Source organism: Taeniopygia guttata, chromosome 8 (genome assembly GCF_048771995.1).
Source record: "Taeniopygia guttata chromosome 8, bTaeGut7.mat, whole genome shotgun sequence".
Taxonomy (NCBI): Eukaryota; Metazoa; Chordata; class Aves; order Passeriformes; family Estrildidae; genus Taeniopygia; species Taeniopygia guttata.
In genome coordinates this window covers 21,928,404-21,942,500 of record NC_133033.1, presented here as the reverse complement: position 1 = coordinate 21,942,500, position 14,097 = coordinate 21,928,404, and the positions used below count along the sequence as shown (strand labels likewise).

Here is a 14,097-nt window from a genome sequence, read left to right as displayed (position 1 = left end):
GATGTGTGTAGGAGATTGTCTGAATGGGAAGTGAGACTTGTTTAACTTGGAAGGGGAAAAATTCCTAAGCGTATAATCACAGCTCAGAAGGCTTGTGTCAGTGTAGGGTGTTTGGCACGGCCATTCCAGCTTTCATAGTCCATATCTAAAGCTGTTCTTTTTGGACTTTTGGACAGAAGACCATCTAAATCATTACTGTGCTCCTGTGACCTCTCCTAAGATTGCCTGGAAATATTTTTGGTAAATATAGTCACAATAGTTAATTTCACTATAAAAATTTATTTTCATAGATGTCTTTTGTTGAGAAATAATTGCTTTTCAGAGGAGCTGAAAAATTAGTCTGCTCTATGGAGGTGCTTCTTCCTTTTGATTTTGGTCATGTTTGGCTTTATTCAAATTAAAATACTCCTGTTTTTCTCATGCCTTCTTAATGGAAGCTCAGCATGGGCAAAACAGGAGAAATGCTTCTTTCAGTTATGAGAGAGGGGCTTTATTCTCTCTATTTTACACCTGTGTGTGGATTTCACTCCCTACATTAAGACAGTGTCTTAAATGCTCTACAATGTGTTAAGTAACATAACTGAGATCTGAACTTCTACTTTTCCATTATCTGCCCATTCTCATCTCACATCTTCTCACATCTTACGTGCCCTCCTTCCTCTCCAATCTTGCAGATCATGTTTGTGCCAACTCCTCTCCATTTCGTTTTCCTGGCTGTGTTAGGTGTGTACCTGTTTACTTTATGTGTCTTTGGTGATGGTACCCCATGTGTGTCTCTGCTGTCAAGGGCTTATGGGGCTTAGAATCATTCAGTTATCCTCTCTTGGAGTTGCAGGATCTCAGGCTGTTATTTTTTCCAAAAGGATTGTCAGTTTTGTGTTCTTAAGAAGCTTTCCAACAAGAATGTTTATTTTTTGCTAATAAAAATTTATTTGGCTGAGATATGTACAATATTGATAAATGTTATATTAATGGTACAAAATGTATGTTTGTGGAATAAAATGTGAGCAGAAACAAGTAGCATTAAGATGCTGTGGGAGAAAGGACAAGCAGATGGTGACAGAAACCACTCTTTCTGAATCTGTAGTTGCTGCTGAGTCCAGATGACAGAAATAAATAGTATTCTTGATTTGGTTTTTATTAGAGTATGTAGCACAGTGAGAACTGTTTAAGATTTTTTAGTAGTAACTTAACGAACAGAGTTCAAAAAATGGTATGTTGGGTCTTTTCTTCCTGTTGTACCCTTTGTTCTTCATCCTCCCATGTTTGATTTGTTTTTTTGTAATTAGGAAAGTAATAATTAGATTATCTCCTTTACCAGCATGGAAGTATGTTTCTGAGATGCTGTTAAAATATTACCTAAATAAAAACAGAAATAAAATCATATCTTCACTACTGAACTTTTACAAAAGTCTAAACTATATTTTGAGTTAAAGAAGCATCAGAAGAGATCAGCCCCAAGTAAACTGTGACCATAGCAGTATAAATTGAAAAGCTTCTGGGTAAGTTTCTTAACAGGTGCTAAGTCTCAGATCCAAACTATGCTGCAAATGATGCCTGAGGAAGCAGCAGTGCCTCTCTGCTACTGCAGCTCTGGGTAACCCCTGCAGCAGAACACCTGGGGTGCAGTGTTCTGAGCAAGGACCACTGCAGGAGTCCCTTCCAAGGGCACAGTAAGAATTTGCTGGTAACAAATCATCATTAAATGGCAAAAGAGTGGTAAATATCTAAGTCAGTGACTGTAAGACTGGATGAGTTCACTTCAGGAGCTATTTTTTAAGGAAACCTTAGCTACTCAAAATTTCAAGTATGTAAAGCTGCATATTTCAACAAAATTTCAGATTAATTGCATTTCTGCCTTACATTGTTCCATCTTTCTTTTCCTTTCATTCCAAAATTGGAGGCCCCATGTTAGAGATTCAGACAATGAATCCTTTTATCTAGGCCGTACATTCATTATTCATTGTACATTGTCAGTGGGTTGCTACTTCAGGCCTGAATTACAGTTAATTAATCTTAGAAAAGCACTTGTAATTTCACACTTTATGAAGCACTATTGTCTCAGCACAACAGTGCTGTGGTGGCAAAATACTCTAATGCTTGTTGCTGTTCAGTATTGTATCTCTTAATATATCTGTGCATTCGGGTCTTTATTTTGTTTACTTCTCTGGAGGTATATGTTACATGTTGTGATTTGGTTTGGAAATGCTTTTTGCTATTTTTATTGTATACAGAATTTCAAACAGAACAGACAGGTTTATCATTTAAACTTACCGTTTTCAATGCCAAAAAGGAAAATCTGGAAAAGTGATGGTCTTGAGCAAATGGAATCAGGTAGATTCCCAACTTGGAGCTTCACTTCAGATGATGGTTTTGGTTAGTGGCTGGTAATTGATCAGATACAGTCTGGACTTAGAAGCTAGGCCTTGATGTTCTCCATCAGGTGGTTCCATGTTTCTAAACCTTTTTTGCTATGTCTATGGCTTTTTGGGGACATGTATATAAGAACTTCACTCAGGAAGTTAAACTCAAGTATTGCAACTCCTTTTTTTAGTTTACACATCTGCATAGGAACAATTCCCTCTCTGAAGCTTATAACAGCTTAGAAAGTATTCTAAAAATACCAGTATCTCTTGACAGTACTTACAACTGACATTTCTGGAATGCTGAAAGAAAAAGGCTATAATCTATGCTCACACGAAGGTACTACAGAAGAGATTGAGTGCAAAGTTACCAGAGATCCCTTAGTTGCATAGCACACAGAAGTGTGATAACTATCAATATGTCTTTGTCCTTCTACTCTCCCTTTGTACACAGATGATTGCAGGATGAGATGAAAAGCTGAGAGCTAAAAATGTTTATTTCACTCTGTGCTTGCAAAGTGGGAAAAAACCTGCTAAGAGTTTTTAAAATGCTCCTTTAAATATCTTCAGCCTGATTGTTTTAAGGAGTTTCACAGCAATTGCTAAGGTAAAAAGCTTATCACAATTAGAATTTTTGATTATACTCTTTATGAAAACTGTCACATCATAAAAATATTTGCTGCTTATTAGATTTTTTTAATACAATCATACTTCATTTTTACAAGTGTTGATCTTATTATAGTCCTTGAAAATAGAAACTGGGGGAAAAGAATTAAAAGTTTAAATAAGAATATATTGCGCGGTGTGGTTTGTGCTGAGTGGAATTGGTGCTGACTGGAGAAGCTTACCTCCAAACTGAATTACCCTGTGATCCTGACCTCATAAGTGGAGTCACGAATTTGAGTTATTGTTAGTCTGATGAATACTCTAGCAGTCTAATCTAAATACAGCAGTTTTTATTGTTAGCCAGTTACAGTGGTGATAACACTTGTTGGCTTATTGCTGCTAGTTTCCAATAATGGATGTGTGGAGAGAGCATCATCAGGGACCTGAGCGCTGCTGGGAGGAGAACATTGGTAGTATCTTTGTGTGAGACTTTGCTGTGTGATTTCAAGCAGTCAGTTTGTGTTGATCCAAAAGCATATTGTTCAAGCCTATCCAAAAATCCAAAGTTTTTTTTGACTTTTGTTGTATCTGCCATGGTTTCCTTCAGGCCATGCAGTTGCAGAGCTCAGCTGGATGTAAAACTGGGTTAGACACAAGTAATTTGACTGCAATGACTTGGTTACAGTTAAGTCACTCAGCTGCAAGGCATGTGCTGCTGCAGCTAAAACCAAGCTCAGAAAACGAGTGCAGTCCCAGAGAAGGCTGGACAAAAGGTTGCAAGTCCTTAGGCAGTGTGTGTCTGGGGTGGATGAGACCTGCGGCCTGCTGATGGCCGTGGGGTGCTGTCTGTGCAGTGCAAGTGGTGTGCTGTGAGAGAGCTGTGTGCAGTGCTCATGCTGGAGCACAGGCTGACCTTTCAGCTTGCTGAGTCATAGGAGCTGAAGGTGGAATTAATCCTCCTGCAAAGCTATAAACTGTTCCAGTCGTGATGGAAGTACAGCCTCCACAGTGTTACACTAGTGGCCAGACTGCAGCAAGCCTCTCCTGCTGAGCAGACCTTCAGACTGCTGCCAGGTGCCCTGTGCAGCTCTGACATGCACTTGAAAGGATGTTCTTCAAGTCCACTTCTCGGAGTAAGACTTCCTTCAGTGTTGAGTCATCTGCTGGTGAGGAAGCAAGGAGGTTTTTTCCTTGTGTTTACAGTAACCTCCTTGTGTGAGCTGACATGGCTTGTTACACTGGCATCCTCTGGTCTGAACTGCAGCAGTCTGGCAAAATAAAAGATCATCTATTCAGAGAGAAAATCTCTGAAAGGTTTTTGCATCTGGTGTGATTCAGAGGTTCTTCAGAGGCCATGGATTGAATGATATTTTCACCTTTTTTTAGTTTTTTTTTTTTTTTACAGATCTTGGTGGAGGAAGTTAATGGTTGTGAAACTGAAATTCTGGATTTCTGGAAAATGCTATTTATAGTCTTGAGGTTAGATCTGGATCAAAATCTGAACCTAATGGTAACTGTAAATCTTAAGATTGTCTGTATTTGTGGTTGTATGGATCAGATAAGACTTATTTTTACTGCCTTGCTATATTTAATTTAGGTAATTCTTGAAATACCCAGTTTAGCTGAAGCTGTGAACAAATTTGCAAAGACGCTTATGAAATGCAATACAAGTAGAGGGAGTCATGTTTATAAAACTTTAGTCTGTCCTTGGGGAGAGCAGCTACTTGGTCTAGTGTATTCCATGCTGCTTAATAAAAACTAGAAATATTGGGAAAAATATCCAGAATACACAGACAAAATTGTCTTTCTTTCCTATGCCTTGAGTCTAGATTTTTCACAGGCCTGCGTCTAGGGTTTTATTTTTGTTGTTCTGTTATTGCTCTATGTGAGGTACTGATTTATGTCCCTAGCAGAGGCATAGCTTGTAAAAAAAAAAAAATTTCTTGAAAAACCTGCTTGTTTAGGTGTGTAGGGAATTGTTCCTGGAACAGGTAAATCAGTGTACCTCTTGGCATATTGGAACACACATGAACAGGTGCAAGATGCCCTGATTTGTCACACAATGAAGCTCATTTGGTTTGAATCTTGAAACTGTGCTTCTGGTTATTTTCCAAATCTTACAAGGAGGTGGTTTGTGTACAGTTTTTATTCTGGAATTCTGTCCCCAGTTTTGATTTGGTTTTCCAGGGTGTTTGAGTAGATAGAATCTCTGTATGATTTATAAGGAATGATCTTATCTCACTGTTGTCTAGAACTTGGCGAAAGTTGAAGCCGCAAGATGCTCTCTGTACCTGTTCCCTTTTTTCCCTTGCTTCCTGGTACAGTTTCATTGGTTGTTTTGGGACATGCTGTATAAATTTTTCCATTTTCTGGTCTCTCAGGTTATAAGGAAAAATATTTGATTTCATGCCTTCTCAGTATTTCCTCAGTTAATGTGCTACCTGTAATATTTAGGATTTTCTAAAATGTTTCCCAGGAAAATCATTAGACTACCTTATGACTGTAGCAAACCCTAGGACTTTAATCTGTTGTTTGAATGAAAAAGCCTTGCTCTTTAATAACTCTAAGTGCAGATCTATAACAGATACAGGCTATTTCATCTCCTTCACTAAGTTTTTAGCTTCAACTCATAAGCTCTTTTCTGTTTTCATCAGTGTTACTTATGTTACCTGTAATTTCACATATAGTACTCTTTTGGTCTATTACATCTGAAATTGTTTTATTTCTTAGTTTTAGCATTCCTTTCTTGTGACTTAAGTTGCTTGAATAACTGCTTTTAACTCTGTTTCTTTCCCATCATCCTGGCATTAGTATACAAGCAATTGTGTGGTGGTTTATTCAGTTTCTTTCTTGTTCAGTAGTTTTGTTTTATTCTTTCTTCTCTTCTACCCCTTTTCTTACTATCTGCAAGTCTGGTATTTGATTTTTTAAATTTATTTTTTATTTTTCTTCTTCAAAAAGTGAGTCTGGTATCCACTACAGGCTCTTCTTTCTGATGCCAGCTCTGAGGACAGAAGATGGGGAAGTGTGAAGAGAAGTAGTGGTTAGTCAAGAGCACATGTGTGCCCTGGAAGTCTTGTGCTCAGTACATGAGGTTTCCAGACTTTTCCTTTCAGTTGATTAAAGGAATGACAAACTCACTGTGCAGAGTGCTGTAGAAAATAAAGGTGAGATTCAGAAAATCATATGCAGACTCCCTGATGTGTCTGAACCTCTCTGGGGAGAGGGAAGGAAGGTGTGATGGGTGTGAACAGTTAGGCAGCTGGTTTGAGATGACCTCTTTGCAGACATTCAGTATGACACTGCTGTTAATCCATATTTTTCTTTCTGGACTTAGTGCTAAGATATTAAATACAAATTGTCAGCTGTTGAGCTTTTGGTTATTTTGAGCTTATGGAACCAGATACCTGTGATCTTCACAGGACATAATGCATCTTTTCTTGGTGATTGTCTGTCTAGAAACATGATGTGCACAAGAAGTTCTAACTGGAAAAGGTAATTTTGTAAATGTTGTGGCAATGAATAAAGCTGAGGGTCTCTTATTCTTCTGGGTAGTAAAATACAATATGCAGACCACAAAGAAGTTGGAGATTTTTTTTTTTTTATTTTGTTAAACTTGTTTGTTAAATTCAGAAATTAATCACAAATAAGGGAGGAAGGATTCTTAGAGGAAGCAGCATTTTGGTAATTTTTAAGGGAAATAGTGTATGGAGGTGCACATTTCAGCAAGTAAAGTGAAAACCCAGTGGTGGTAAAAAAGGGAGTGAAAACAGACATTACATTAAATATAGATGTGTAGAATTTGGACAAAGACTCTAATGGCAGAAACAAGTACTTCAAACAAATTGAAATTCGTGAAGAGTAATTCTGATTCTCCAGGCTAACTGTAGAAGGCAAAATGAGATACATTGCAAAATAATTTGGAGTAATTATGAAGTGGGGGGGAAAATGAAGAGCAGAGATGTCTAACTCTAAATGCCTGTAAAAATCAAGGTGGCTGATGAGGGCTTAGAGAAAAGGGCTCTAAGAAACAAATAGCATAACCCAAGTCACTTTGCTGGCTGAAGGGAAGGAAATGGGAGAGAAGGAGTTGGAGGTGATAATGAAGTTTTGATCCTGAGAGTAAAATAATATGGATTATTTAGAATTGAAGTGGAAGACTGTAGCAAGACTAAGTGGAAAAAAGGTATGCTCAGTACTAAGGAATTAGTTTGTGAAAAAGGTTTGGCAGAATGGAATAGGAACCTGAGATTTGAACCATGTATAAGGTGTGCTAAATTACTGCTATGTGTTGGAACAGATAAGCAGAGGTGGCAATTAAGTCATTGGAAAGCTTGTACTTAAAATGTACAAATTCTTTCCTATGAGGGGGCTAAAAGAATGGCCACAGCACTAAATCAGTGCATCAGAGCATTAGAAAGATTTCTTACTGTAATATTACATCTTGCCATGAAATGCATAATCCAGATTGCTTTATGGATGCTATGAAATAATGATAATAATTACTCAGTTTACTATATTTTTGTCATTTAATAAAAATGTTTTCTCTCTTGTGCATAGATATTTGATTTAATGGATGCCAAAGCCCGTGCTGACTGCATCAAAGAAATAGATCTTCTTAAGGTAAAAGATTTATTTAGAAAACATGCAGCCATCATCAAAAAATGTTTTATGTTTTTCATAGACATAATTGAGGTGTCCACTGTTCTTTGTGTAGAGTTTTTAAAAGCCTCACTTTGAAGAATTTTGTAATCTTTATTACTTTAGAAGTTAATACTGAGAAGTAAATCTGATAGAATAATTAATAACACTTCTAGTAAAAGTTTCTGCCAAAATTAAAATATTGTGTCCTTTGTACTGTAAAATCCTGACTTCAAAAACTGATTTTGCTATTTACTTCAGGAATTGACTTTGCTGTTCCAGAAAATCATGCTGTTGGATACATTGAAGCAAAATTCCTCTAAAACTGCAGTGTCAGTCACCATCCTGTCAGTCAGTGTATCCGAAAATGCCATCGTGTTCTTGCAAAGTATTTGTAAATGCTTCTTATCGGCATATACTTCTAATTTTATCATATTCAAATGGATTTTAGAGGTTGTTTTGTTTGCCTAAATAAGAATGTTTGTTAGTCTTAAAACATGTGGCATGCTCTACACTAAAATGTAAATTACTATTTTGCTTTCCTAGCAACTGAATCATCCAAATGTAATCAAATATTATGCTTCATTCATTGAAGACAATGAACTGAACATAGTGTTGGAATTAGCAGATGCTGGAGATCTCTCTAGAATGATAAAGGTAGGGATTACCTTTTTTTAAAAAAAAAATAAGAGCTTGTAATGTTCAACTTCAGCTTTTCATTCTGTGTGATGTCACTGGGTGAAATGCAGTGAAAATGTCAGGATCTGTAAAAAAAAGTAAGATGTTTAGTCTGATCTTTTTTTTTAGTGTATGCCAATATTGATACTTATGTAAGTATTTTTAACACTTTGCTCAGAATGTAAGTGCAGATGGGGCCAGTAGACTGAAGTTATATCAGCACTGGGGAGAAGGAAAAAAAGCCTGTAAGGAAAAGCACTGTCACCATTTAGAGCAATCCATTTTAATGGCATTCTGGATGTTTTTGGCACAATTGTGTTTTGTGTTCCAGTATTCTTTTACCACTAATAGCAGTAAAAGCAGAGAACTGCAGCCATACAGCAGAAGGGTCTTCTTGATCTTGAACTTGAACTGCTAAAAATATATTTTATATTTCTTTGAGGTCACATGAAGTGAGTTTACTAATATGTGGTTTTGCGTTATGGGTTAATTGTTGGGGTTTTTTTGTAATATTTAAGTGCCTGTTTAGCTAATCAGAAACATTTATTCAAGAGCTGTTGCTTAAAATTCTGTATTCTAAAACTTAGATGAAGTTTTAAGTGCCTTTTTTAATGTTTCTTTGTCATTTGACAACTACTTCCTCTTGTTCCCTTCCCTTTTTCCACTGTGTCTTAGGTCTAGTATGTCCTTTTAGCATTTTTCCTTGTGTGCACACCATCATTATTGCTGTCAACACAGCACAACACCACTTTGGGCACAAACAATGCCAGTCAATTAGTGTTCACTCAGCAGCACCAGGCACAAAACACAGTTGGACTGTTTTGCTTGGGACCTACAGGAATAGAGAATGTTAATTTCTTCATTAATGACTTTCATGCTGATTTTTTTTTTTGAGCTTTTGAAGATTATTCCTTTCTAAATTGATAATTGTGAGGTAGGACAGTCAAAGTTTAGTTCTAAGCAGGTTGACAGCGTCTGTTAATATTTATAGCCAAATGTGATATTTTTTTTCATCTCATGAATTATTAATTCTGTGGGCTTACATTTCATAAAACATAAAGGAAGGTTTGTCTTTTCTTTTGAATGTTCAGTTTTGACACAACAGTTACTAATATGAGTACTCTGTGACAGATTGCCTTATGGCATGTCTGGTCTTATGACCCACTGAAGCTTTTTCTTTTTTCTATTGCCTTTTTTTATTATTTAATTTTAAATCCAATGTGTGGCTTTTTCAGTGCAGTTGGCCTCATTACACCTTGTTCAAGTCGGTGGGTATTTCTTACAGGCTCGATCTTGGAGGCACTTTGTGATTGTCCTCTTAACACAGGGATCATGTTTAATGTAGCGAACTTAGATTGCTGTTTGATGTTAATGACAGCCTATCAGGCTATTATTAAATATGTATGAGGTGTCACAATGCACTGTCTTCATGCTGCTGGTGGAGGTTTGGTAGATTACTTTGACAATATGAGTTTAAATGTGGGGCTCACCAGTCTAAAAAATGTATTTTAAAAATTGCCTGAAAAATAAGTGATATGTAGAAGTATAGAATCTTCCTAGAAGAGTGGCTGCCTGTCACACTATTAAGGTAAATAACTATGTTGTGTTATCAAGACAAATAAACTGCTTTGGTTTCCAGTGTTCTTGCTACAATGTTGCTATAAGTTGTTGGAGAATGTTGAGACACCCTCAGAACAGTGTTTGGGTACCAGGCTTGTGGTGACTTGTAGAGGGGATCAGGGATGTTTCTGAAATTGTAAATGACCACAGCTTGAATGACGCTAAAACCAATGTTAATGTGAGGGAAAACTACTTAATTAATTTACTTAGGTATTTGTTATGACATTATTGGCACATCAGAGAATACTTACAAGGCTGCCGTGCCTCACAGTGCACCTTAATGAATTCTTTAGTTCTTCCCTTAATGAACGACATCCTTACTGCCCCAGCTTTCATATAGTCCCTCTTGTCACCTGCAGATAATGCTCTCTTTGTCCCCATTGAGTAGACAACTAAGGAAAATCACTTGGTGCATTCAGATGTATTCTAATAGCATTCATAGAATCTGCTGTATGTCCAAAAAAAAAGCAGCTGTGCATTGGCATTTACATATCACATAATGAAAGCAGAGGTATTTCGTGTTCTCTGCAGCTGTGTTTATGTATGTACACACAGAGATTTAACCCACTTTACCTTAATTATTTTTTTAATTATCTCTGTCACAGGGAGATGTTTCAATATAGCCTCCATTCTCCAAAAGCAAGAGAGTTCAAAACTGAGGATTTCTTACTGTACAACTTCTAATGCCCTGTTAGAATTCTTTAAAGTGGCATATTGGCATATCAGTAAAACTGAGAGGGAAACATCAGTGAAGGGGGAAACGTTTGTGTTTTGACTCTGTTGGTTTTGCACTGCAGTACCGTAGCACTGTGTATCCCCTCTGTAGGCATGGTGAAAGAAGGAAAAACTCTTGATTTTTCTGCCAGTGAATTAAATTGCTGGATACTATTACCTCAAAGATACTACAAGTAAATCACTATTAACTATTGTGCTAAGTCCCAGTTGCTCATGGTCTGTTGTTTGTCTGTGGTCCCCTCTGCAGAACATGTGATAGGACGTGGCTGCCAAGGTTCAGGGTAGTTCATGAGAACTGGTCTTACCTCATAATACAACCTCCTTCTGCAATACAATAATGTTGTAAGGCAAGTTTGAGGCTTGATCCCTTTTCTTGTTAGTCATGGTTCTCCTCTGCCACAAACAGTGACAAAGTGAAAATTTTCTGTGGGTTTTTTTAGCTTGTTTTCTTGTTTTCAAGCAGCGGTTGATATATTGGATAAAGAAATTGCCACAAAAAAAAGAAGAATCTACTAATCAAACTAAGAAAATACATTATAATAATTCAGTAAAAAGAGCTAGTTTGTAAAGATGTTGGAACAAGAGAACTTGAATTGTTGTGTAGAATAATTAGTGTAGGATTTAATGTTCAATATAAAATTACTAGGCTTGCAAGAAGGGATGTTATCTAGGCAGTAAAATCCTGGGGTTTTTTTAACTCGGCAATAAACTTCAAAGTCTATTTAATTTCTGCAGTTATTTTTAGTTTTTAAGTTCTTCTGGCATCATAGTGCACTGAAAAATATTGCAGACTTCAAACTGAATATGTCATACAGATCTTAAGGAAGTTAATCATGTTTTGGAAACAAGCATAAAAGCTTTCATCTGAAAAGTTGAAAATATGCGTGCAGCCTTCTCCAGATAGATGGAAAATAACTTGAATTCTACAAAATGTCACCTAGGCACTTCAGCCACTCCTCAGACAGCACTTTTTGTGTGTATTTTTTCAACTTTAAGTAAAGATAAACATACTATAATTAGTTAGGTAAAATAACAAATATTTCAAAATATCTGTGTGATATCCCTGTTGATATCTCCAGTTTCTATAGCTAAGACCAGTGAATTCTTTATCCTTGAACTTGTTTTTTATAGGTTAGTCCAAATGCAGGAATAGTCACTTCTTTCCAAGTAACTGATGCAGATCTAAATTGTTCCTTGCAGGAGCTGGAGCTCTGTTCAGACTTGTTTGAAATCTCATAGATTCTAATTTCAATGTTTCACTAGTGGTGGATATTTTGGGCTTCACTGTATGAAACTGCATCAGGCAATTTCTCCTCTCCACATGGTTTGGAATGGAGCCCCTGCTTCCCATGCCAAAGTATACTAGCTCTGGAGTTTGAGACTTCTTTGCAGCACTTGGGTTGGCTAGCTTACCTGTGTAAGGGCTAGCTGCCCTGGGTGCTTCAGAGCCCATAATTACCCTTCTCTCTGCAGTGAAGCTGGTTGTGTTGCTGGGAGTGGAGAAATGTCACTTGGTTTTTTTCCAACTGTTTTCTGGTGCCTTGTTGTCCTGGAATTGTGCTAGAAGTGTAGAGATGCTTTTGCAGAAAGTAGGATTTTCTGCTAAGTATTGATAGTACATGGTTGCTATAGTTTGACTGTTTAATTGCAATAGCAGTAATTTTCTTTTGCTGTGATATTTGCAAGAATTTTGCGAGTATGAAGTTAGGGAAGCATCTGTGTAGGGAAGAGGTGCAGTGTCAGAATTTAGCAGGCCAGGTGTTCAATTTTGTATGCCCTTTCCAAGATTTTGGGAAACCTTCAGCTATTGACTGAGGGTTATTCTTAGGTTATCTGTCTTTTTATTATCCAAAACATTGATCTAAAACTTGAGTAATTGCAGGGGATAGTTGGTGTTCCTGTTTGGAAAGCTGGTGGGAAAACTGATGTTTCCTGTGTATTTTGAATGGCAGTGTTGCAGAAGCTGTTTTCTGCCATGCACACACATGTCCAGCAGGACTAACTGCTTGCTCCCGGGATTGCCAAATATTTAGTTGTGTGAGAATGTTTTCAGTTTGTCAAAATATAGTAATTTCCTGCTAAAATGTTGCATGCTAATGCTTCATTATAATATCTTGCATCCATTGAATCTGAAATATTCTAATCCCCTTTGTACCTTGAAACAGATGTAAAACTCAGGGGATTTTTACAGTAATGGCTGTGAAAATTTACCTAAATTTCAATTCCTCTAACATACGTGCTTAACAGAAATTGCTGGAACATAATTCCAGAAGTGGAGAATTCCTGTACATATAGAGCTTGTAAAGCTGTGTGAACCTGCTGCATCTGTCGGTGCTGACACGACCTGAGTGACTGTCAGTGCTTCCAGCTGGAGTAGGACGGGTGACTGAGGTGGCTTTGCCAGAAACAGCTTTTTCTAGGTGCTTTGGATGGGCTGAAGCTTTCCTGTGTCTCGAGGGTGTTTATTCTAACAATCTGGGAAAGGGAGTAAAATGAGATGGAGAAGACAGAAGACAAAGCAGACCGAGGAGTAGGCTGGGACAAGTAGCTGAGTGATCCTTAGGCACAGAGAGAGGATCTGACTGGGAAGAAGGAAGACAAGTACACCTGTGTTGGCTGGCTGGCAGTGTTTGAGAGAAGGCAGACAGGGAATTTATGCCACTGGGAGTAGAGACTGAGGAATATAAGAAAATAAGAGTAGTATATTGGGAAATTGTGAAATGGGATTTCCAGTACTGGACATGGGGACAGGGAGGTTGGAGAAGAGCTGATGTGTTGTCAGAGAATGGGACAGCTGGGGCAAGGATCCTTGAGACAGACAAACTGACTGCAGGGAGACAGCCTGGATGGGCTAAGTCAGAGTGGCTGGGAACAGGATGGGATGTGACTCTGTTAAGGGTGCACCTACCCTGTGTAGACATGGTTGTAGCTGTGCTGCCTTCTTTGCTGCAGTGGTCATTTACTAGGCAAGGAATTTGAAAGACAAAGGTTTTGTGATTACTATAATTCAAGGTTTTTCCAAAGACCATCCTTACTTGTTCTTTTCCTAAGGGATACTGAATAAAGCACTTCAACCACTGCTTTTTGGGGGTAATTCTAATTGCTTATTTTGTATTTCTGACATTCAAGGCAAAACTCTGGGTCTTGATTAGTAGATGTATTGAGCTTTCACAGCTTCATTCTGAGTGGAAACTGTGCTTTGAAGATGAACTGTTTCATAAAGCTATGTATGTTGAGAAGGAGGTGCTTAAATTGGTGCCAGAATTAATTAACACTTTTGATCTCTATTCTTGGCCCACATTCTAATCTGTAAAATGGGAATATTACTACCTCATCATTTCTATTTGTGAAGATATTTTATTAATTTGATATTCCAACAATGCATACTAGGAAACTGTATCCCTCCCTGAAACTTATATTTAATAACAGGTTATGAATAGTGCACAATAAACAA

At 37.4% G+C, this 14,097-nt stretch overlaps 1 protein-coding gene across 4 annotated transcripts in view; it reads left to right on the top strand.

Annotated features, from left to right (window-relative positions):
* The window catches only part of NEK7 (NIMA related kinase 7), a 68,558-nt gene that overhangs the window by 19,182 nt on the left and 35,279 nt on the right, over positions 1–14,097 (top strand). For all 4 annotated transcript variants that reach the window (XR_012057075.1, XM_072932636.1, XM_072932635.1 and 1 more), the window contains exons 4-5: positions 7,530–7,592; positions 8,157–8,267. Coding sequence is in view for 3 of the 4 variants with exons in the window: in XM_072932636.1 (XP_072788737.1) it covers positions 7,530–7,592; positions 8,157–8,267 (174 nt within the window). In the remaining variant the exon portion in view is untranslated. The remainder of the gene's footprint in view (positions 1–7,529; positions 7,593–8,156; positions 8,268–14,097) is intronic.